General features: G+C 38.8%; 1 protein-coding gene across 1 annotated transcript in view; it reads right to left on the reverse strand.

Annotated features, from left to right (window-relative positions):
* The window catches only part of mRpL9 (mitochondrial ribosomal protein L9), a 231,776-nt gene that overhangs the window by 181,151 nt on the left and 23,975 nt on the right, over positions 1–26,650 (reverse strand). The window contains exon 2 of the mRNA XM_067137932.2: positions 23–182. Within this exon, the coding sequence (XP_066994033.2) occupies positions 23–182 (160 nt within the window). The remainder of the gene's footprint in view (positions 1–22; positions 183–26,650) is intronic.

Consider the following 26,650-nt stretch of genomic DNA (forward strand, 5'->3'; position numbering starts at 1 on the left):
ATATGACATTTGAGTACATTACCTTGAACATAATCTGTCAAGACAAGCTCCAAATTCTCTTTCTTTCTACTGTTTGTATCTTCAACCAAGTCATACACAAAATGACGTGCCTTCAGTTTCTTGGGTGCCTGTCCTTTTTTATGTAATGCAGGAGGTATTCTTCTCTTTAAAATGAATGTGTTCTGAAAAATTAACACACTAAATGAATGTTGCAATAACAGTGCAGAATTTGCATATAAATGCTAATATGTTTGATGTAGTTTATAAATATTAAAGTTCAGCATCATTTGACAAGACAGGATTTAGGCAAGGGGATGTTAACACACTAAATGAATGTTGAAATAACAGTGCAGAAGATATAAATGCTAATATGTTTGATGTAGCATATAAATATTAAAGTTACAAGAGAAAAGGAATACACAGAACAATAAAATCATATTCAAATCTCAGAATCATTTGATAAGACAGGATTTAGGCAAGGGGATGGGATATCACTACTTTCCTTTTCAATTGTGTATTAGAAAAAATCGTTAGGGAATGGGATGAAAACTTGAAGAGCACCTGAGAGAAACTGAATGAGTCAGGCTCAGGACAAAGAATAAAAGCATCATGTCAAGTGCCTTGCCCTCGCAGATGATCTGTAAATCCTTGCGAATAACATCAAATTGGCAATGAGACAAATCACAGCCTAAGAGACATGACCATGAAGACTGGTCTCGAAATAATTTGAGAATAAAAAATAAGCTCCAATGTTCATGATTAAAGAAGGAAGGATTGAAAAAGTGGAAGATGTTCAAATATCCTGATAAGATGATCCACCACAATGGTGAAGAAAAGGAAGCAGCGAAGGCAACAATCTGGAAGATGGAACTGGCATACCAGTTGACAAGGGATGTGTACAATAAGAAATCTGCAAAGTTTGAGAACGAAACTTGGACATTATGATGTGGCTATCAAGCCACTGCTGAAAGTTTGGACCTAACCAACAGAGGATTGATAGAACTGGAAAAGAAGGAACGAAAGATTTTGAGAAGATTTTAACACTTACCGGTAGATGTGTTTATGGACAATGGTGACTGAGACCAAACAATAAGTCATACAAGGAAACAGAAAGAATTGTGGAAATTATGAGAAAGATATACGTCAAGTTTTATGGACATACACTCAAGGTGAATGAAGAAAGTCTCATGCGAAAGATCCTGACCCACTTTGAAGAAAAAAAGGTCATTCCCAGATGAATGACTAAAATCTGTAACGATATAGAAAAAAATGGACATCAAACAGGATGTTTAGGATCAAAACAATTTCCAAAAAATGAAATCAGATTTCAAGGGTTTCTGAGAGGAAGTTGGAGGGAAACATTCAAAGGTGATCTCTTTGGAAGAATGAAGAAAAGATACAAGCAACAAAATGAAGGAATACTGGTGGAACAAAGCCAATGGAAGAAGATGAATATATATCCAATGTGTCGAAGTTATTACCCCAGTCCATAGTAACACAAATAGAAATAAAAATGATATGAAAGACATACCATGGCTTGTTAGAAGAAGAAATGTTCAATTGTACATCTTTAACAATCAGGTTTACAGGCAGAATGAAAGAAAGCAAGCAAGTTTGGAGTTTTAGTTACATGCAATAGGATCAACAGATTTTACATGGAATTCAAACCATTGGAATGGGACTTTCTATTTTGACAAGCTTGCTTTCATTGACCAGGATTTGAAAGACAATACCTTAAGTAGAAGCTAGTGAGAAAACCACACTGCTTCATGTTTTAGGCAGGATAACTTTAATAACAGTTCAGCCGTGGAAAATATCATACTAGTTTTTCTTCTAATTTTACATCTTCTACATATTATTTCAAATATTTTCTGTACACTTCATATACATTTAATATTTCCTGTAAAGACTACCACAGCTGAGTTTCTGAACTGTATGTTGGTGTGAGTTCTACAGAACAGCCATCATACAACTCAGCCCATCATCTTCTCCTCGTGGTTCTACAGCCTAAAGTGAATTTTGATTGCTCTCAGCACATGGCCAGCAGCAACAAGAACAGCAACTCGGTAACATAGCATCGGACGTTCAATGACATGTTCTTTATTAAACAGTGAAAACCTTTGGCAGTAATGGTTTTTATAAGGAGAAAAATACGTGTAAATTTAGGAAGAGAAAGAAGGATTAACTAAAATAAAATACGGACACACCACATTATTCAGCAAATGTAAATAGTAAAAAACAGCTCTCAACATATCAAATAAAAACTTTCCCTGAAGCTGCACGAAATATAATTTTTTCAACAGCCAACTATGGATCCTTAGCCAAAAGTGGTACAGTAGGCATTTCACTTCAGAATTCAATTACTTGTATGAAGATGCTGAGATTGTCCTTTTCCTTTCGTGTTTTTATTTGTTCACACTGCTGCTTCCTCTTCTCACACTGATATGTATTTCAAGTCATCTTTTTCTTTGTTTCTTGTTTTTTCCAGTCTTTATCCAGTTCTCTCCTTATCCTATACTTCCCATATCAAGTCTGAAGATCTGTCTTGATGGCCAATCAATAATAAGTTTTGATAAAGAAAAAATAGGACTGATGAGGAGAGATTTGATCTATTTAAATACAGCAGTGTAAGTAGGTGCAAAAACTGTTTTTTTTGTATGTTGATGTTTGCCCTTGTCTCTTCTTCCTACTGTTTCCTCTTCCCACACTGACCTTTCATGGAGATTAATCCATTGTGTGTTCCTTCATTTGCCTCAATATATTGCACCCGCTCAAAGCCTGAGTCCCATCCAGCATTTATCTCAGGGTTGTTACGGTTCAAATCTAACGCAAATAAATAAACAACAAAAAAATATATGAAGATACAGAATCTCCAATTCAATATATGGGCGCCATCTAATTAGTATTACGGGGTTGAATGGGGCACTCAAATTATTAACTTTAAGGCTCATCATACAAACAAATATAATTACATTTAAAACAGATCAAGGAAAAATTAGAGGCTCTGTCCTAGGAAAGGGGACAGATATTTTAAATGGTCACCAAGGCTTTACTATTCTACAAGAACAAGAACTTGGAACCGTTTCCTTGTAAATGCGTAAGGAGCATTTTAAATAAATTATCTTCTGGAACACACACAAAAATTTGTTGACCTTTATTTTGCCCATAATTTGGCAAATCATTCCTGAAAATTTACATAATAAATTTGACACTATAAACCATCCATCCACTTGGGTGGTTGATCCGTTGATTGCTGAGGGTTGAAACACGACGCTTGTGACAACACCACGACCAATAATGGTCGAGACCATTTACCTGCTGGCAAGGTGGGCGCAATCACATGATTTATGTCTTCGCCTCCACCTTTATTGAGACGAGACCAACCTGGGATTGTACAATACCATCCCCGGGTTCCTAACCCTAGATATGCTATCATCAATGGAAAGAACCAACAAAGGGACTGTAACCTAAACCTCCAGATGTAGGGATTTGCCATCATATTTAACATCACAAACTTAGCTTATTATTTACAACTTGATATTATGATGTCATTTCGCCACCTGACTTCCCTAGTCTCCGTCAACATCATCATCTGAAATAATTCATTAAAAATAATTATTTTTATTATTATCATTATTTTAATCATTATTATCATTATTTTCATCAGTGGAGATCATCATTATCGTTACACTTAATCATCATCAGTTTAATATTTTAATTTCATTTTTCACCACTATTATTATGCTCAGAAATAATATCACAAATTCTTCTTATGCTTCTTCAAATTATTATTATTATTATTATTATTATTATTATTATTATTATTATAAATTAATTTCACTTGTTACACGGCGATTAACTATTATTATTTTTAATGCATAACCCTTTATAGTTCCAGTTTTGTTTGGCACTAAGCAATCAGTTAAGACACAATTTACTTGCAATATTATTATTATTATTATTATTATTATTATTATTATTATTATTATTATTATTACTTAAAAATTTTGATTTCCAATCTTTAGAATTTAGTCACACATGTTAAATTCCATATGAACAACCAAGATCCGATTGCACATCGGTCAGGACACAATAACGATATTCGAACCGCAACCTTACTTCATTTCGTACTGTTATTAATTTATGCGGACACCATGTTATCCCAAGATAAATCTCAAATCCCATGGCACCTCGCGGCTGTGAATTTCCATCCAGAACCTGCGAGTGATAAATTATTCCTTCCTTCTCATTTGAAGTCCATTTATTCCACTAGAACTCTTCAAAATATTTTATTTATTAATCCTCAGTGCGTGGACTCTTCTGCAACTCATAACACCAGAATCGGCATATAACATCGACGTAGGCCTTGGGATTCATCTATTTTATCATCAACATCAGTACAACTCAATTTTATCTCATGCCGGATTTTTGTTCCGCTCGACTTCCAAAATAAAAAATGGGCTTAACCCACTCTGGGCCTTCAACATAGTGTGACCATCATATACAAGTGCCTCTATCGCTTCTAAACCATGTTATTATGATTATTATGGAACCCAAAAACGTTAAATCAACAATTAATATAAAAATCAAATTTTACTACTCGAATTAAAGGCTTCCACGTACCTCATGTTACCTTCACATTTAACTTTCACTTCCAATCATTCTATAAAATCAGGCCCGTGCCCTATTTACAAAGTATTATTATTTAACACTCATTTAGACATAACCCGTCCATTTATCACTCCGAAACTTCTCATGATTATTACATTTGATGTCTACTGGCAAAACTTCATGGCACACATGATCATTGATATTTATATACAAAACAATCGGACTTCAATCCAGTCCCACAATATTGAAATTCACTGGCAACCCTGTACCTCTGGATAATCTTACAACATGCCTTAACATATATAAAATTTACGAGAAACTGACCTAAGTCAGACAAACATCTCTGGAGCAATTATAATATGAATCTCAATTTATTTTTTAAGTGAAACATGCTCCTATACAATCAATCATGAACACTTCAGGCACTTGAACAAAACAAAATCAAACCTAATTTCCTCTACTAAAATAAACAAGAATATTATGAGTGCTTGATATAATTATTTACATATGAATTTGTCCCTTTGTCTACCTAAATTGTATGAGCCGTAAAGCGGCATCCCTTGATGTTCAAGTTACATATAAAAGGATACGATCTCCTTCCGTTAATGTTTAGCAAATCTGCATAATTTAATAGGTATTTGTACTCATCTCAGCCTGCAGTCTGCTAGACCAGACAAAAAGCCTCAAGGCCCTTCTCTGTCTAGCACTGCATTCTGTTAGCTGTCATGTCAGCTTCAAGAAGTAATCCCATGCACTTTGGAACTTTACACATTTGTACGTATTAAAATTTTAACATATGACAATTTTACACTCAGAACTTATTTACATGAAATAATAAACTTCTGGCCTTACATCTGACCCGCCTAATTTACACATACATATCTTCGTTCCTTCACGGCACTTAGGAACTGGTGATGTTAACGCAATCACCTTAACGGCCCGGCATGCACACAGTTCCCAAACTCGGCTCTCCCGTAATATTTGTGTCCTTGTCTATTAATGTCTGCGAAACTGACCAGGACTTGTTACGAATCTACAAGTCTTTGCGCAAATGTTTATGGATTGCTATAATTTTGCCAATAGGCAATTACTGCTGGTGACTCTTAACATTATGGAGTCGATTGGGTACACTATCCTTCAGTCATAGTGACCATCATATACAAACTTTTGCAATTGTCTAGGTAACACGTTCAGTTACGCGTAGTGATGGTCTGAATACACAATTTCAAGAGTAGTTTACACGTACTGACGTAGCGATGGCTCTGATAACTTTCACAGAGTGTGTTACGCGTACTGACGTAGCGACAGCTCTAATAACTTTCATAGAGTATGTCTTATCAGTCACCTGAACTGGTATTTATGTGAGTTTCATCCCCTCTCTAGGTTCACGAAAGGTCACGATAGAGTGAGGAGCTCCAGTTTCCCTGTTTGACTACATGCAGACCGGCCTGTGGCTTAAACTTGTGGTACACTGATGTGATAATATATTTCTTGCCTCTGTGTAAAATTTCAACTCATTTCTATCACTGGTAATTAATATAATTGTGAATTTAGCTCCTGTATTCTTGACGGGCAATCTGACACTATATGTCACGTCCCTTGCCTTCAACCAATCAGCGAATAGTGTCACTAATTTCTATGAATTATGACAGTAAATCTTCATTAATGAATAACTTTTAATATTGGGTCATGCTTCTAAAATTTTCCTGATTACAAATCTGTATTAAGTTTTTCTTTATTATTTCTATACGCGAAGTTACTTTTTATAGTGCCTACTATAACATGATGTTGGCATGAGTGCTTCTCTCCGGTGAATTTTACTATTGGCCTATAGCTAAGTGAGAGTTTGAAATCTCATGTTATTCCTTTAAATACCAACTGCAAACTGCAAACCAAGGTTCGGTATAGGATTTCCCATGACATCATTTCCAAGAATTTTGCGCACCATATTTTCCTTGTTCTAAACATCGCCTGCCCCTCAGGCTCTGGATTTTCCATTGACTCGGAAATAACCATCTCCCATTCTCTTTCCACCTTGGTAACAATTCTCGGAATACTAATTTTGCTAGAGACAGGAGTCTGTGTAGGTTTCACAATATCTTCCAAACTGGCCGGCAGGCCTACAATACAGTATATAATATCTGATATTCTGGCACAGTGAATATGAAATATATTCTTTTAATAGGTAATTCTAATTGAATGACACAGCTGACACCCCACCAGGGTACAATATATCCTCTGACAAGTTTGAGCTCTGAGCTCACACCATGAATTTCATTAAGAAAAAGTACAGTTGCTAAAAAAAAAATAATAATAATAATAATAAGCACTCTCTTGATAACTGTTTCAACAAAGTTCCAGTGACAGGTTTACGTGAGAACCTTAACAGCAATGTCAGAGATTATAAGTACACTGTATGTTACGAGTTTACTTCACTCGTTCCTTTCAGTTTTGGCTTTGGGTTCGAGCACAAAACAAGAAAGAAAGTAAAAATGTACCCTGAGACTTAACATCAGCCTCTCCAAATAAAACAAACTTGAAATAAACAAACACAAACCAGAATCAGGTGTGCCGAGTTTTGTGCTCTATGACAGCTTGAAGTTGATTGGGTATGGAAGCAGTGTGGGTCTGGAGGAGCCCCTCCTTAAGGGCCAGTTCTTCCCAAAGGATGAGCACCATTGTCCACAGCTCTTCCTTAGAGCTCCGGAGACAAAGGTGTTCCCGCATAGTCCTCTTCATCAGACCCCAGGCATTCTCAACAGGGTTCAGGTTAGGACTACTCTGAGGCCAAAGTATCACCTTAATCCTTGCCTATGAAGCAAACCATTGCTGAACAGCCTTTGAGGTATGAACTGGGTATTTATCCTACTGGAAGCTAACATTGTCCTTTGTGATAAATTATGTCCAATGCAGGAATCAACCAGAAACTTACAAGCTATTCATAAATCTAGGCATTGAGAGTTCCCAGAATTCTCAACATCATCCTGGCACTGTGCGAAATAAACCAACCTTAGTAATAACACTAAAATGATCACTTCTGTGAGAGGTAGCAATATATCTAGCATCATACCTGGCGTTCGGTTCACAGAATATGCAGATCTGCCACGCATCCCCACAGTAAAAAGGGGCCTTATTGCTGAAGACTACATCTTCCCATGCTAAGTTCAGTATTCCCTTGGCATATGCGAGATAATAAATCATTTGGACCTCGGTCAAATGAACCTTCCTAGCAGTAAGGAAATTTTGGAGTCCTGCCTCCCTAATACGGTTATGTGCAGTCTGCACTGCACCAGGAAAGAAAGACAAAGCCCTCGGTCAAACAGCTGAAATGAAACAGTTCTCCTCTAGAGCTCTCACGAGGGTCTAAACTTTCTCTCCAGTAGAGATGCATAGGCGGCCTGTAGAATGCCCCTTTGCTTCCTGAGCCTGTTCCCGATAAAGCTTGGTCCATCGTCTAGCAGAAGCAGGAAAGCTTTCCCTACAAGTTTCTGTTGCTGGAAAATTAACCTTCACAAACACCAACAAGGCTGACCTACGGTCCACAAGCTCCAGCGTTATAAGAATGATATAACGGATGCAGAATTTTCTCATGGAACTGGAGTGTGCATCGTACAGATAGGATAGGAATGGTAGGAGGGGAGTATTCATTCTGGTGAAAGAAGAATTTGTAAGCTATGAAAAAATTAAACATGACAAACAGGAAATTCTAGGTGTAAGGTTCATCTCTAAAGATAATAGGCAACTTGATGTCTTAGGATTCTCACGAACAGGAAACAACATGGAAAATCTAAGATATGCATTTGGAAATATAGGGCATGTACTTATGCATAGCGCCTGAAGACAAATTCTGACTGCAGGAGATTCTCGCAGGAAAGTGACAGAACACAGGCCATTGATAAACATTGTTTTATTATGGTATAGGCAGCAAATACACAAGACTACATACAAAGGACAGGTCTCCACTAGTTACAAACCTTCGAAACAATCACCCACGGTTTCCACTGTGCGTTGCCAGTGGTGGGACAGACGCTGAATACCATTCACTGCATGTGTATCACTAACGTGCGACACCTCTCTTTCTCCAAAATGCTGTTACGATGTCCTCTTTGTTACCAAACCGTTGTCCACGTAATGGATTCTTGACTTTGGGGATTAGATCATAGTCACATGGGCTCAGATCACGTGAATAAGGCGGGTGTGGAAGAACCTCCCATCCCTACCATTGTAAGCGACGCTGAATGATGGCTGCTGCATGAGCTGTCGCGTTATCGTGTAGGATTATGGAGTACAACACCTGTCCTCATACAAACACTGATCGATCACAATTATCCGTTCATCTTCGTCCATGGTCACTGGACGGCCTGGGCGAGGCAAATTGGCAGTTGATACTCTACCTCGTTTGACCTTCTCCACCCACCTCGCCACTGTTCTATAGGGTATGGCACGCACATTTAATGCTTCCCACAGCTCTGCATGGCATTGGCGTGCATTTCTGCCGCAGAGAACTGCTATTTTAATACACGATCGTAGCTCCTGCATGTTGACTTCCACTTTGTGGCACTCTCACTCACAACTGAACTTGGGAGCACGCTTAGACCCACACTGTTGTTTACATACACCATCTAGTGGCATCATACACAAGTACATACCGTACGTTTCCAAATGCATATCTCCTATTCGCGGGAAAAAAAAAATAAGTTGCCATGACTTATGACTCGACCTACATATTTAGTAAGATAATCAACTATGCGGGAAACGATATGGAAAGGAACGTAGTTGTAGAGGGATCTCTCAATTTACCAAATGTCAATTGGGAAGGAAGCATGACAAACAAATGGCAAATAAATATGGAAAGGACATCTGATTCAGAAGGTGATGGAACTAAATACAGGGAAGAATATTCTGGTAAAACCAGATGAGCTCTATAGAGAAACCAAAGTAATAGATGGTATTAGTGATCATGAAGCTGTTTTTGTCATAGTTAAAAATAAATGTGATATAAAGGAAGATCTGATAAAACAGGCATGAGGGAGTTAAAAAAAAGTAAGAATGATCGGTGGAAAATGGTAAATAAAAATGTAAACATACTCTGGGAGCAATTGTTGAGGAATGTGAAAATACGTTTGTACCTTTAAAGGTGGTAAGAAATGGTAAAGACACATTATATTATAACAGAGAAGTAAAGAGTCTAAGAAGGAGGTGCAGGTTGGAAAGAAAGAGTAAGAAATGGCTGTGGAAGTAAGGAGAAGTTGAAGGAACTTACCAGGGAATTGAATCAAGCAAAGAAGTCAGCTAAGGATATCATGATGGCAAGCATAATTGGCAATCATAAAAATTTTAGTGAAAAATGGAAAGGTATGTATAGGTATTTTAAGGCAGAAACAGTTTCCAAGAAGGACATTCCAGGAATCACTAATGAACAAAGGGAATGTATATTCGAGGATCTTCAGAAAGCAGAAGTATTCAGTCAGCAGTACGCAAAGATTGTTAATTACAAGGATGATGTCGAGATAGAGAAGGTGACTAATACTAAAGAAATATTAAAATTTACCTTTGATAACGGCATTTACAATAAGACACAAAAACTGAAAACTAGAAAAGCAGCTGGAACTGATAAGATTTCTGAGGATATACTAAAGACAAAGGGTTGGGATATAGTACCACATCTGAAGTATTTGATTATTCTTTGCATGAAGGAGCTATACATAAATGAACGGAGAGTTGCTATAGTATCCCCTGAACAGGGTTATTACAAATGATTGAAGCGATTTCATAAATTAACTGTAGCTCCATGAATTGGCATATGGTCACGAAACTCAACAATCATGTAGAAAATATGAAGAAGTTTTGTCTGCTGAAGAAGCACTTCAGATTTCTGCCACAAGAGCGCAGCAGCAGTGAGCAGTGCGCAGTGAGACAAGATGGCGACAGGATCCAAGAAAGCGTTTTTTGCGCTTGAAATGCACTCACATCAGTCTGTCATAAACATGCAACGACACGTCTGGACGACAGTAAAATGAAAATGTTAAAGGTCCACCTTTTCAATACCATGAATGTTTATTGATGTGAATATATATCACATAACATTTAGAGAAGGTTGGTACTAGTTTCGACACTCATTGCTCATCATCAGCCAACAAATCAATTGAGCAAAATGTAACTTATCGAATAGCAATATATAACACATGATAGCACCTACAAGACAAATGTTCAACTATGACAAGTTGAAATATAAAACACATGACAGCAAATACAAAGATTAATGTTGAAAGCTAAATTGTCAAAAGTTAAAACAATGAAAGCAAAACAGAGAAGGTAACAATAGTTAGGGTATGATACCAGGGGTAGTACAGAAATGTTGAGTATTTTGGAGCAATTTCGAGAAAATAGTGTTAAAATAAGTAGGAAAATTGAAAATTAGCAGTTAAAGTAGAGAATTAAGAGATCCTTAGAGAGACTGATATGGCCATGGATACGTACTGCAAGGCACAAGTACAACTTGCAGAACCGTAGGTCGGTAATGTCTTTGAGATTGAGCCAGAGGTACTCCTGAAGCCTGTGGTAATGTGATGGGGAGGGCCCACGTAAAATAAACGGTGGTTGGTTCGCGTGGATGTTGACGGGGTGGAGGAGTACCTTTGGTTGTAGGGCTGTTTTGTCTTATGTTATGTAAAAAAAAACAAGGCATCACTGGGATATGTGTTTAATTGATTGTACAGTTGAAGGTGTGCCGTAAAACTACCTCTGTCTACAATATTTATCCATTTATACAGGTGAAAAGTTATTTGTATGCAGTAGAGGGTTAACCATGAAACACAGATGTACCGCATGACTTTGACGCGTTTTCACTGCGAGTCGTAGGGACGAAACTATTCACAAATTTGTGTGATGTTAACAGAGCTGCATAAGGTTTGTACCCGCTTTGAAGCGGAATCGTCGTTCTTCTCTGACGAATTATATTGAAGGGTCTTGTATGTGAGATTTATTTTTTAATTTTCTTTGTCTCAAAAAGCCAAGGGGGGGTCTAATACACGAGTAAATACGGTGACTTGGATCACGAACTGCAATCAGAAAATTACAGTCAGGAGAGTGTAATAAAACCTAGCACAACCAGCAAAGACCCTGGCATTGGTTATCTTGAGTGTACCAGGGGTAGTACAGAAATGTTAAGTATTTTGGAGCAATTTCGAGAAAATAGTGTTAAAATAAGTAGGAAAATTGAAATCAGGAATGAAAATTAGCAATTAAAGTAGAGTATTAAGAGATCCTTAGAGAGACTAATAATGAATCAACAGAATGTGCAGATCACAGAAATAGATTAAAAGGTGGAATTAACTAACAAGAGTAGTGGGCTTAAGAATAATCATGTAGGTGTTAATGGGAATCATTATAAGAGGGAAAGGAATCAGAGGGATTTTGAAAACATGGAGCATGAAGTAAACAGGAAAAATTTGTCGGATGATCTAATAGCGTTGATGGTAATGACACTGTGACAATAAATTAATGCTCTTGTGGAAGTTTCTGAAACTGAAAGGATGAAAGGAAAGCGATAATGGTTGTTCGGAGAATGTCTGTATGGAATACCTTACGGCAAGGCTGTTGTTGCATGTGAGAAGGTTAATATTAGATCAGTTTTGTAAGAATGGTGATGTTGAGATGATGAAATTTCTGGAAAAAGGGTTAATTTTTTTTTTTGCTAGGAGCTTTACGTCGCACCGACACAGATAGGTCTTATGGCGACGATGAAAAAGGGTTAAGAGTAACAGTGTTGTTGGCATGGAAGATGTCTAAACAGGAACTAATATGAAGATGGAGTAATTGTTGGGACAACTGTTAAGAGACATAGATCATGAGAGTGGTTATGTTAACAATTTCAGTAAGGGAGTGAGTGTGAGTGATGGTGTGTTTGATAAGGATAAGCTGACAGAAACTTTTTGTTCATGAAGATGTGATGAATGATTGTGTGGGAAATTATGTGGATGTGTTGGGAAAGTTTAAGGAGAGTACGAACGGATAGGTTTGCGAGATGAAACTAAAAAAAAATTCAAGCATGTGTTCAGTGTAATATCTAGTGCTGAAAGTTGTGTGAATTATTTGAATGATGTGCTGAACGATGTAAATATGAGATGTGAGAAAGGGGCTGTGATCTGTATGTCAGCATTAGGTATGGGTTTGTGTCGCACTGACACAGATAGGTCATATGGCGATGATGGGATAGGAAAGGGCTAGGATTGGGAAGGAAGCAACTGTAGCCTTTATTAAGGTACAGCCCCAGTGTTTGCCTGGTATGAGGTTTGTGGAACACAAAACCTGGTAAGACTGTTGTGTGTTTTAAGAATATATATGTTTTTCAATGTGAAATTTGTTATGTGCTTTTGAAATGAAGGTTTGAATGAGTCTTGTGTGACTGAATGAGAAGAGAGCCTACTGTACATGTAAGATATATAGGATATTCTCTTTCTTTCTCAGCTAATTATTATCCACGTTTCACTTCCATACAATGCCACATTCCAGATGAAAGTTTTCAAAAACATCTTACTAATTTCTGTATCAATGTTCGAAATGAACAAATTTCCTGTTTTAAGAAAGGCCTTGCTTGCTCGTGCTAGCCTGCATTTTATGTCGTCCTTATTTCTGCCATCATCAGTAACTCTACTACCTACATAACAAGATTCATCTACTTCCTTTAAGATTTGATTTCCTAATCTAATATTTCCTGCATCATCTGACTTTGTTTGATTGCACACCATTACTTTTGTTTTGAATTTATTTACTTTTATCTTATACTCCTTCTTCAAGACTGTGTTCACTATTCAGAAACTTTTCCAGATCTTCCGTAATCAGATAAAATAACAATATCATCGGCAAATCTTAGTTTTGATTTCCTCTCCTTGGATTGTAATTCCCTTTCCAAATTCCTCTTTGATTTTCTTTACTGTCTGTTCTATACAAACCTTGAAAAGGAGAGGAGACCTACTGTAGTCTTGTCTCACTCCTTTCTGGATTGCTGTTTCATTTCCATAGCCCTAGATTCTTATCAGTGCAGACCGATTTTTGTACAGAATGTAGATAACCTTTCTTCCTTAGTATCTGATCTTGATCACCTTCAGAATCTCACATACCTTGGTCCAATCAACATTACTGAATGCCTTTTCTACCTAAGTAGATACAGTATATGAACGGCATGTATGTGGACTTGTCTTTCTTAATTCAATCCTCTAAAATCAGATGTTAAGTCAGGTTGTTCCATTTCTTCTGAAGACAAAATTGATCATCTCCATATTCAGCTTCAACTTAGTCTTTCTATTGAGAATAATATTAAAATTTTGCAAGCATGAGATACTAAACTAATGGTGCGGTAGTTGTCAGCACCTGCTTTCTTAGGAATAGGTACAACAAAATTCTGTCTAAAATTGGATGGCACTAATCCTGAATCATAGGTATATCATACGCATTAAATGGAATAACCTCTCCATGCTGGATTCTCCTAAGGCAGACAGTAATTTCAGGGGCATTGTTCCCATTTAAGTCTTCCAAATCTCTGTTGATTTCTGACCTTAAGACCTCTTCTTGTTCCAGAATCTTAACATCTAGTTCTTCACCTTGATACAATTGTTGAATATGTTCCTACCATCTTTTTGCCTTGTCTTCTTTCCCTAAAATGGTTTTCCATCAGAGCACTTAATATCCCACACCTTGATCTTCCTATATGCAGCAGCTACTTTACTACCATTAACCTTCAATATTCTTGCCTTTCTCTTTCAGCCATTCTTTGTTAGCTGTCCTGCACTTTCTGTCTACTTTATTCTTTACTTGCCTGTATTATTTTCTGCCCTCATCATTGTTTTGCATTCTTATACTTTCACCCTTCATCGATCAGGTCTAGTAGTATCTCCTGAGTTATCCATTGATTCTTACTTGATCTTGCCTTTCTTACTAACCTTTATTCAGCATCCCTACTGATCTCATTCTTCAGGACTGTCCAATCTTCATCTATTGTGTTTCTTTCAGACATTTCATTTAGTCCTTTTGCAAAATGTTCCTTGAAATAGTCCCTCACTCTCTTTTCCTTCAACTGTCTCCAGATCTTGTCCACATATATAGCCATCATTTGTGGTGTTGGAATCAAGTAATAGCAAGGACTAAATTATGACTGGTGCAGAACTCAACCAGCTGACTTCCTATTTCATTCCTTTGTCCCAGTTGAAATTCTCCTACTACATTACCTTCTCTTCCTCGGCCTACCATTCACTGCATTCCAGTCTTCTATCGAGTTTAGATTCTCACCTCCTTCTATATGACTATCAGCACAACAGTAGCCTAACCCTCAGTACTCTGGTTTGTGGGAATGGCAACTGGAAGATATAAACATTTAAAAATATGACGTGTAAGGTAGTGTTTGCAGCTCATAGACACGTTTGTTGTATAAATAATGTGGTATGGTATACGGTGGTCGGACATACATTTAGTTAATATTAATAGAGGATTATTGGCCGTTTTGGTGTGGATTAGGCCACTGTTGTTTTGGAGCACTTGACTGTAATATATGAAACATGCAGAATAGGCCGTTATTGTTTTTTTTTTTTTTTTTGCTAGTTGCTTTACGTCGCACCGACACAGATAGGTCTTGTGGCGACGATGAGACAGGGAAGGGCTAGGAGTGGGAAGGAAGCGGCCGTGGCCTTAATTAAGGTACAGCCCCAGCATTTGCCTGGTGTGAAAATGGGAAACCACGGGGAAAACCATTTTCAGGGCTGCCGACAGTGGGGTTCGAACCTACTATCTCCCGAATACTGGATACAGGCCGTTATTGTAATTCAAACTTTATTCAAGCATTTGATAACATACATGTATGACATTAATCTTAGTCATCAGCATCATCATTTACAGGAATGGTGTCTACAAACTTCAGTGCAGATATTTTCAAGTTATGATAATAACCATGGTAAACAGGGAGTACTGATTCTTTTTCAACTCGCTAGTAGTGTGTCTATTGGGACTTAGTAAGTCCAGAGTCTCAATTACTTTCAACCCACGTTTTGCAAAACTTACTTCAGCAAACGGAACATCTGGCTCATCCGAATACTTATAATGTATTATATATTTTGCTACAGGCTTTACGTCGCACTGACTCAGATAGGTCTTATGGCGACGATGGGATAGGAAAGGCCTAGGAATGGGAAGGAAGCGGCTGTGGCCTTAATTAAAGTACAGCCCCAGCATTTGCCTGGTGTGAAAATGGGAAACCACGGAAAACCATCTTCAGGGCTGCTGACAGTGGGATTCGAACCCATGATCTCCCGGATGCAAGCTCACAGCCGCGCGCCTCTACGCGCATGGCCAACTTGCCCGGTATAATGTATTATAAGGGTAAATGATGATTTATAGAGAAGCCACTGTATTGTATATTCAGCCACTGAACCCTGCAAGTTTGTATAGACACTTTTTGGTTACTTACGTTTTCCTCTAAACATAATTTGGTCATGAAGTAATTTCTTGTCATACGTATGATGGTGAATGGGTTCTTTTTTCATGCAGTGGTAATGACATTCATCAAAGCAGAGGGTGTGTACCGGTATATGTTACGATGAAATTTTTTGTTTTTTGTGATGATACCAACGTCCTGATCACACGCTAGGTATGAATGCCCACTGACTAAGAATTTATAGTGGGTTTCTTCCGGTGTGAAGTCTGGATGAAGAACCATGAATTGACACAATAAGGCCATTTTTATATTACGATTCTGGCCGCCACATTGATCCGAGTACATAATCAGTATCTTTGTTCTGATGTTATTTTTAATGTACAGTAATGTAGGAGATATGATCCAATCTTGCAGTCCTTGGGATGCTTCGCATTCACTCCATACATACACGGTAGCTTTGCTGGTGCAATAAGTCATGTATTCCAAGACAGTATGTCCACAACTGACTCTTATAGTAACAGATACCTGTCGTAAGTACCAGTGTTGGTAAAGTCTTCATCAAATCAAACGCAATTACAGTTGTTTCACTCTCTGGATGTGTCCCTTCTTCTGAATCCCAATTCATTCCCGTCCGCACGCTCTCAGCCTTTCATTGATGTAACACTCCTTCATGTCCCTATTTAGCAGTTTCTTCCGCGGTGTTGGCTGCATCAAGTTTGATTTTATAGAAGTCATATTTCCAACAGGATTAAATCATGTACTAAAAATATGACCAAAAATATAGTACGAGACAGGTCACTATGTTTAGATTGATATAAATTCCCCAGACTAAGGTCCGATGATGAACAACCACACTTTTATTAGTCCATGCATAATGGTTCTGATATGCTGGAAAACGTTCTATGAAGTTCTCTACTTCAACTGTCTTTTCCATTCATGTTTTGTATTCAGCAAGACATGTGCCTCTTTTATCCACGGGTGGGGTATGCTGCGTAACTTTTTGCGGAAAAAAACATGTAATCCTGCCGTCTGATACTTGCAAAATATTCTTAAAGAACACTTTACACACCTGTACTTCAAGTCCTTCTTCATTATGAAAATGGTATATTCGTGTTGTTCCTCATCGAGACTCAGTTGTAACAGACACAAACATGAGTGTCTCAGAGACAACCTTAACCATAGCAAATATATTTGCCAACTGTAGGTCAAAACTACCTAATGCATAGAAAGAGTCAAATAGATGTTGCTGGTGTTTAGGTGAAAAGTGTTGAAAATATTCGTTTTTATACGGACATGCTTCGAAACCGAGACATTTCTTTTGAACTACATCTCCTTTAACGTTTATGTTTTCTTCCCCTTTTGATCGCTTTTCTTTTTGAACGTTTCATGCCCACAGTTTTTCATTCTGAACATGTTTCCTTCCTCACTGAGGTTCATTTACATTAGCAGTACTACGCTCTCCCTCCGATGCATCTATGATTGATGTATTTGGCGTGGTATCATATGTACTGGATAGATTGGGTTCTGATAACATGATATGTAACTCGTCCGATGTAATACTCATGCGCTTGTAAGGGTGGGCAAGTTGTACGTTCCCCTTTCAAGCCATCGGTATTAGTTTCAGATCCAAATATTTCTGAAATGGAAATGTTTTAGATGGTTAATTATCTGCAAAATTGTTCATATCATGTAGTATTGAGGAACTATTAGTCCGACATGGGAACAGTTGTTACCTTGTTCTTACCTTGTTCAATATTGTCACCAGAGCTACAGCACATTTCATTCTGAAGTACACTTACTCTCACTCTCTCTCTCTCTCTCTCTAATGAATGTTTCACGGTGTGTCGACCACAATCCTGTGAGCATCTACTGCAGCTGTCTCTTCCATCGGCTGTCATGCATTGCATACGTATGACACAAATCACTGGCCTATTCCCTATGCATAAACAGAGCACGTTGTCCAAATATGTTTATAGCCATTGTAGATGTGAGAATGGGGAATAAAGGGACGTTATGTGTGAATACCTCAATTTTTCCAACATTTGGGTTAGGCCACTATTGGGCTGATAGCCTCATATATTGTATTATATCTTCAATCTCTTTATATATTCTTTTGATTTCATCATTTGATGAACTAAGAGGCATATTTTCCACATTGTTTTTGCAGGCATTGGCCTGGTGTCTATCTTGACAACAATAATCTGTTCACAGAGTAGCTTACCCACTGCCCTACTTCCTTAATCACTATTAAACCAACTCTTGAATTTCCCCATTTGATTTGTGTTGATAATTTTGTAGTCATCTGATGAAAAATCCTGATCTTCCTGGCAATGTACTTCACTTATACCACCTACATCTAATTTTAGTCTGTTACAAAATAAAATATTAATTCGTGATCAGTCACAATTGGTCAGTTTTAGATGGTTAATTATCTGCAAAACTGTTCATATCACGTAGTATTCAGGAACTACAACCTGTGACAATAAAGTTCGGTGAATAGTCCTGTACTATCAACATAAACAAACAATGCATGACAGTGACCTTACTGTCCTTCAAAATAGTCCCCTCCCATAACTATGCACTGCTGAGATCGGCAATATATGTCCTGGAAACTATGCAAGAAGGCTTCCTTTAGGATGGTGTTCAAAAGCCTCGTCACGTTTCGTTGGATGTCAGGAATATCGTCAAATCTCTTTCCTTTCAAAGTGAGTTTGAGTCGTGGGAATAGGAAGAAGTTTGGAGGATTGAGATCTGGTGAGTATGGGGAATGTTCAAGTTGCACCACCCCCTTTTAGCCATGAACTGCTTGACGATATTGGCTGTGTGTGAGCAAGCATTGTCATGGACAAAAAACCATGAACCTTGTTGTGCGTACTAGGGTCATACCCTGTGTAGACATTTCATGAAATGGGTCAAAATTTCAATGTACTATGCAACATTCCCTCAGGTAGAAATTCCTTGTGGATAATGCCTTGACTATCGAAAAAAGTGATGAGCATCGTTTCGATGCGTGACTTTTCGGCTGTGACGTTTTTCTGAAGAGGGGATCCCGGAGAACGCCATTCTATGCTTTGCCGTTTCGTTTCAGGGTCGTACCTGAGACACCAGTGACAATACAGTTCAAGAAATTTGATGTCGCATCCGCCGTTTTGACAAAATCCTATGAAGCCTCTAAACGTGCCTGCTTCTGATTATCAGTCAAGTGATGTGGCACAAGACTAGAACATGTTTTCCTCTTCCCTAACTTCTGTGTAAGGATTTGTCGCACGGATTCACGGTTAATCTTCACTTCATCCGGTATCATGCGCACAGTTAATCGCCAATCGTTCGTGATTAATGTCCTCACTTTTTTTTGCCACTGACGGCGGTTGCCGGTCTTCCGCTATGGGGGTTGTCAGAAACACTTTCCCGGCCTCCTCGAAAACGGGCGAACCACTCGTACACACACTGCAAGGATAGTGCTTGATCTTCATAAACATGTACCAGCATTGTATGCATTTCTTTCGGTGTCTTGCCAAGCTTAAAACAAAACTGTACATTGATCTTTTTGTCGTTCCTGTTCCTGTTCGCAGTTCAGAACCAACACAAACTTCTGAAAGGCAAATGGCCCCCATTCAATGAATCATTAGTTAGTCTGGTCTCTCAACAGATACCCATCTGATATGGCTACACCTACGGCTCGTCTACCTGCTTCACTGGGACCCACAAGCCTCTCCAATGTGCATGTCATAAAGTTCACAGGAGAGGAAGTGTTCCCAATCAGTCAAGTGCTGATAATAAAACAATGCATACCTTTTTCCAATTATTTCAAGAGGCATATACTGCAAGAAATAAGGTTGGAATATGTGCATATCAACTACGTGATGTAAATAATACCATCCTGGGAATGTATAACATTATAAATCTAAGGAAGTATGCAAGTTGGTAACAGATCATGTTATGTCATGAAATCCATAGCCTGTTTCCACTCATTCAACTTGGGCAGGAATGGATTTAATGAATTGTGCCGATTGCCAAAGCCCGTCGACTCCTCTGGGGTAATGATCAATGACTGACAGATGAAATGAAACGATATTGGCAAGTGTTGCTGGAATAAAAGATGACAGGATAAACCGGAGTACCTGGAGAAAAACCTGTCCTGTCTCTACTTTGTCCAGCACAAATCTCACATGGAGTGACAGGGATTTCAACCACGGAACCCAGCGGTGAGAGGCCGACATGCTTTTGCCTGAGCCACGGAGGATCTCGTTATGTCATGGAAATACACTGACTGACAGAGCAAATGCAACACCAAGAAGGAGTGGTCAGAACTTTATGCCAATTGCAGGGTAGACTGACGTCACTGAGGTATGCTCATGATGTGAAATGCGCCGCTGTGCTGCGCACGTAGCGAACGATAAATGGGACACGGCGTTGGCGAATGGCCCACTTCGTACCGTGATTTCTCAGCCGACAGTCATTGTAGAACGTGTTGTCGTGTGCCACAGGACACGTGTATAGCTAAGAATGCCAGGCCGCCGTCAACGGAGGCATTTCCAGCAGACAGACGACTTTACGAGGGGTATGGTGATCGGGCTGAGAAGGGCAGGTTGGTCGCTTCGTCAAATCGCAGCCGATACCCATAGGGATGTGTCCACGGTGCAGCGCCTGTGGCGAAGATGGTTGGCGCAGGGACATGTGGCACGTGCGAGGGGTCCAGGCGCAGCCCAAGACACGTCAGCACGCGAGGATCGGCGCATCCGCCGCCAAGCGGTGGCAGCCCCGCACGCCACGTCAACCGCCATTCTTCAGCATGTGCAAGACACCCTGGCTGTTCCAATATCGACCAGAACAATTTCCCGTCGATTGGTTGAAGGAGGCCTGCACTCCCGGCGTCCGCTCAGAAGACTACCATTGACTCCACAGCATAGACGTGCACGCCTGGCATGGTACCGGGCTAGAGCGACTTGTATGAGGGAATGGCGGAACGTCGTGTTCTCCGATGAGTCACGCTTCTGTTCTGTCAGTGATAGTCACCGCAGACGAGTGTGGCGTCGGCGTGGAGAAAGGTCAAATCCGGCAGTAACTGTGGAGCGCCCTACCGCTAGACAACGCGGCATCATGGTTTGGGGCGCTATTGCGTATGATTCCACGTCACCTCTAGTGCGTATTCAAGGCACGTTAAATGCCCACCGCTACGTGCAGCATGTGCTGCGGCCGGTGGCACTCCCGTACCTTCAGGGGCTGCCCAATGCTCTGTTTCAGCAGGATAATGCCCGCCCACACACTGCTCGCATCTCCCAACAGGCTCTACGAGGTGTACAGATGCTTCCGTGGCCAGCGTACTCTCCAGATCTCTCACCAATCGAACACGTGTGGGATCTCATTGGACGCCGTTTGCAAACTCTGCCCCAGCCTCGTACGGACGACCAACTGTGGCAAATGGTTGACAGAGAATGGAGAACCATCCCTCAGGACACCATCCGCACTCTTATTGACTCTGTACCTCGACGTGTTTCTGCGTGCATCGCCGCTCGCGGTGGTCCTACATCCTACTGAGTCGATGCCGTGCGCATTGTGTAACCTGCATATCGGTTTGAAATAAACATCAACTATTCGTCCGTGCCGTCTCTGTTTTTTCCCCAACTTTCATCCCTTTCGAACCACTCCTTCTTGGTGTTGCATTTGCTCTGTCAGTCAGTGTATGTAATTAATCTGTGTAATATATTATATTGTTGGCAAATTCCAGGCATCATGTGTTTACATTTGTACATTTCTTTTTAACATATACAGTGCATGAAACTTACCATCTAAACAAATTGAGATTTATGCATAATAACGTCTAGATGATACTTAACAGCCTCCACAAATGTCATTGTTATAAACCTGATGTATGCGATTTCATACAATTTTAAACGTAGCGATCTGTGTTTACATGGACTGGTCTTTTAACTTCACATACCTTTACGTTTTTTTCTAAATTTTGCAAACTACGGTAACTTTTACTGGTAACTCGCAAATGTACTCATGCTTCGCTATGCTATTCTACACTGTATATGGATTTCTACGTAAATAATTGTATACACGGTGAGTGAGATTTCATTAAATTGCATGTCTCTCAGTGTTATCGAAGAAACACCATGAGGAGGTCCCCATTCGTTCTTTCGCTTGTTATGTGCTAGTTGTGGAGTTGAGATGATAACGGCATGCTTACTTGCCTATTACCACTCACAATCGAGTTGGGAACTTTCATTATAATGGCAGGCCCTCTTGCCTACTGCCAGTCGCATTCAATTTGGGGAGTTTTTGTTATAATGGCAGGCCACCTTTCCTACTTCCAGACACATTCAAGTTGAGGAGTTTTCATCATAATGGCACACACCTTCCCTACTGCCAGTCAAAACTGAGTTTTGCTGTTATCATTATAATGACAGGCCCGTTCCCTAATGCCAATCAGCTTGCTGCCAGTCACACTCGAGTTTGCGAGTTTCAATTATAACAGCAGGCCACTTTGCCTAATGCCAGTCTCATTTTTGATGGGTAAATTTGTTTATAATGGCGGGTGCCCTTGCCTACTGCCAGACACAATCAGCGTAGGGGAGTTTTTAAAAAAATTGCTTGCTCCCTTGCCGTCTGCCAGTCAAATCAAGAAGGGAATTATTCTTTACAATGGTAGGCCCTCCTTACTAATGCCAGTTACACAGGATTTGCAAAAGGACCCCATTCCTACTGCCAGTCAAAGTAGATGTGGGGGGTATTGATTACAATAGCAGACGCCCTCCTGCTGAGAGTCACTATCAATTTGTAAAGTATTAATAATAATGGCAGACACACCCTTTCTAGATCGCTATAAATCGAATTCAATGAATATAGACTGATATATGAAAGTATATGCATGTTTACAATATTGCAGGCATTCATTTACAGATTAACTGCTGCTTAACGGTACGTCATATTGACAAATGGATTGCACCATAACACGCCTCTTTTAGCAATCTACATGGGAGATCCTATGACATTTCTCCTATCTTCTCTATTTACAAGGGTATTTAGGGGTTGTAGTACAAATGTAACGGAGAGGGCATATACAGGGTATATTGGAACTACACCAATTAAAAAAATCAGGGATGTTCTTCATGTCATGTTAAGAATGACAGTGCAATTGGATTTGTAGAGAAAATTGTTCTTTCCGAGAAAATGAGGATACTTGTTACATCTGGGCGAAGAGCATCCCTGATTTTTTTTTTTTTTTTTTTTTTTTTTGTCAGCATAGTTCTGATACATCCTGTAGGTCATTGGTAAGACTCCAGTGTATTGCACCCTCGCCACAATAACTTGGTTTGATCCAAATGAAAACTGCACTATGTGTTCCGTGTGAAAAAGAAATCAAATATGAAGATAAAGTTAGAATTCAAGAGGAGAAATTGGGGCAAATATTTATTTATTTGAAGAGGAATTAGGGATTAGAATAACTTAATTGATAAATCTCCAACTTCTCTGAAATCGTTTCAGTAATACCAGGTAATCAATAATAGGGTATCTGCTCCTTAGACAATAGCCATTAATGTACGCCATAAATCACAGATAGATAAGGTTCTCATTGATAATTAACTAAAAATTGAATTGATATTAAAAGAAATTTAATCTCGTTGTTTGGACTCTTGAATTACTAAATATTATAACCATTTTAGTGTATTAATATTAATACGTATTGTATTATTAGGTCAATCTCTTGCGATGCAATGGTTTATACCAGGTGTGACCAACAGGCAGTCCTCATCTACTGTGTAAGCAGCCTGTACCCAAATTTATAAATTAAATGCAATTTTTAATAACAGAACAAAGCTACAACACTAATATTTTTGTGTGATCCCTAAATTCATTCTTATATATCTGTTTCCCACCTTAGGAAAGACATCCAGATGTTTTTAAGTTTTTTTGCAATTGGTTTTACATCGCACCGACACAGACAGGTCTTACGGCGACAAAGGGACAGAAAAGGGCTAGGAGTGGGAAGGAAGCGGCCGTGGTCTAAATTAAGGTACAGCCCCACAGTTTGACTGGGGTGAAAATGGGAAACCATGGAAAACCATCTTCAGGGCTGCCGACAGTGGGGTTTGAACCCGCCATCTCCTGAATGTAAGCTCACAGCTGCACGCCCCTAACCGCACAGCCAACTTGCTCGGTGAAAATTTAATTTATTACTTTATTAGCAGTAGTATCCATCACTGACAAGACAATCATGTAGCATGTGCATGATTACACGTTTGTCCACCACTCATATTGTTCCCCCAGATTTTGAGACACATCAGTGGGCAGCTTGTTGTGACATACTCGCTTCTTTGCTCTTTGTGGCCCTTTGCACTTTCATATTCCTTTGCATTATTGCTGATCTTGATTTAATCACTTCCTTCCTGTATAAAAGAAGCCATGTATCGGTTAATATTCCAAAACTACTGACAGATGTACAAAACCTTTCAAATATTTCCAGAATGATTTGCATAGCAACTCTCGTTACAGTCTATAGAAACAGTTACCTGCTCTTGGACTTCACACAACTGCCACTGACATTTCCCTTATTTTTAGCTTTATTGGAAAAAGGTGTAGAATAAAAAATCACCGTGAGATATGTTCATGAAAAATCAACCAGAAGTGGGATACATCTAGTTTTATACTTAAGGCCCCTTCTGAAGCACCTGCTCCACCTGAAATATTTTGAACAATTTACAGCCAAGATCATACTCAAACTCATTCTATATATATATATATATATATATATATATATATATATATAAATGGCATACTTCTGGATTAAAACACTGTAAATACCACTTATACGCTGATGACCTACAGATATATATACACAGCAAACCTGAAAACCTACACTCAGAAACACGTCATCTGAATGAAGACTTGATGACCATAGATGTATGGGCCAGAAATCACGGATTAAAACTAAACCCATCAAAATCCCAGGCAATAATTATTGGTTACCCTAAATTACTTTGCAAACTCAGTCGAACAGCATTACCACAGTTATTCATAAGTGTTACTCCCACACAGTATAGCCAAAATGTAAGAAATCTTGGTATAATATTTGACGAACATCTGTCCTGGTCTGCCCAAACTATATCTGTGTGTAGAAAAATATACGGAACGCTACGCTGTCTCAGTAAATTCAAATTTACTTTCCCTTTTAAACTAATGAAAATTCTTGTTGAATCACTCGCATTACCTCATTTTGATTATTGCAATATAGTTTACAACAACCTAGGAGTAGACTGAGGAAGGAAATTACAGTGTGCTCAGAATGCTTGTGTAAGATTTATCTGTGGACTTCGTTACACTGAGCATGTCACACCGTCTTACACGCGGCTCGGGTGGCTTCGCCTGCAAGAATGACGCACACTTCATACTCTTTGCTTCTTGCATACTATTCTTAAAAGTTCTCAACCAGCCTATCTCCGTGATCGAATGAAGCTCCTCTCCACAGACCATAACAAAAATACCCGATCCTGCAGCACATGTGTTTATCCCTTCCTGTACACAGAACAGCAATCTAAACGAAATCATTCACCGTTACCGCAGCCCGACAATGGAATCTCTTACCAGTGGACGTCAGAAGCATGTCCAGCAGCTTAGCTTTTAAACATGCCTGTGTCAAAATACCAGGTAAACATGCATGAATCATCAAATTATGACCTGAAAACACCTACTCCTATTGCCTCTTCAACATCATTTCCCTCTACCTTTCACAGATCTTCTTCCTCTCCTTACTATTCCTTCTCTTCACCTATCAATTGAAGGCGATATCTCGGTGTACTGTAGAAATGTATATATTTTCTAAACTTTTTCTTAAGTAGTAGTTATAGTACTCATTATTCATAATTATATCTTAATGTACTCTACGTAAGATTTATATTATATAGATGATATGATCTTTTTCTTAAGTGTGGTTACTTTTGTTAATGCTATTATTGTTATCATTGTTCATATTATCATATTATTGTCATCAGTAGTTATTATTAAGTGTTCTAGGTTAAGACTGGTTAAGTGTAAGAAAGGGAGTACATCCCTAACTTTGCCAGGATAAATAAAACATATTATTATTATATTATTATTATTAAACTGAATAACAAGTTTCACTTAAATCCATACATCTGCTTTTGCCATGATGCTGTAACAGACACAGAGAATTATTAAACTGAATTTGACATAAGTCTTTACAATCACGTCAGTATTCTTGTCAGAATACAATATTTACTGAATGGAATGTCTCATTTAAAAGAAATGTTATCATATGACATGCTTGATCAAATGAAAAAAAAGGCACAGTTTCTATCTTTTCATGAACAGTACTAAGCTGGCATTCTAAATATGACAAGTTCCAGAGATAGACTGACCCCGCCACAGACAGCAGTGAACACTGCTCTGACATTTTCCGTTCAGTGCACACCCTGCCCATTCCTATCAGTGCCTCATAGCAGGAATCGAATAGCTGGAATACTAAGATGAACCAGTGTGTCACGTACCAGTAATTATCAGAAAATGTATGAACCAGAGGAAAGGAATGCTAAAAAAAGAAAGTTATCTAACTCCCCATCTACTTTCCACCAATTTTCAAGCAAGCCTGTT

This window comes from Anabrus simplex, chromosome 1, assembly GCF_040414725.1.
Source record: "Anabrus simplex isolate iqAnaSimp1 chromosome 1, ASM4041472v1, whole genome shotgun sequence".
Lineage (NCBI taxonomy): Eukaryota > Metazoa > Arthropoda > Insecta > Orthoptera > Tettigoniidae > Anabrus > Anabrus simplex.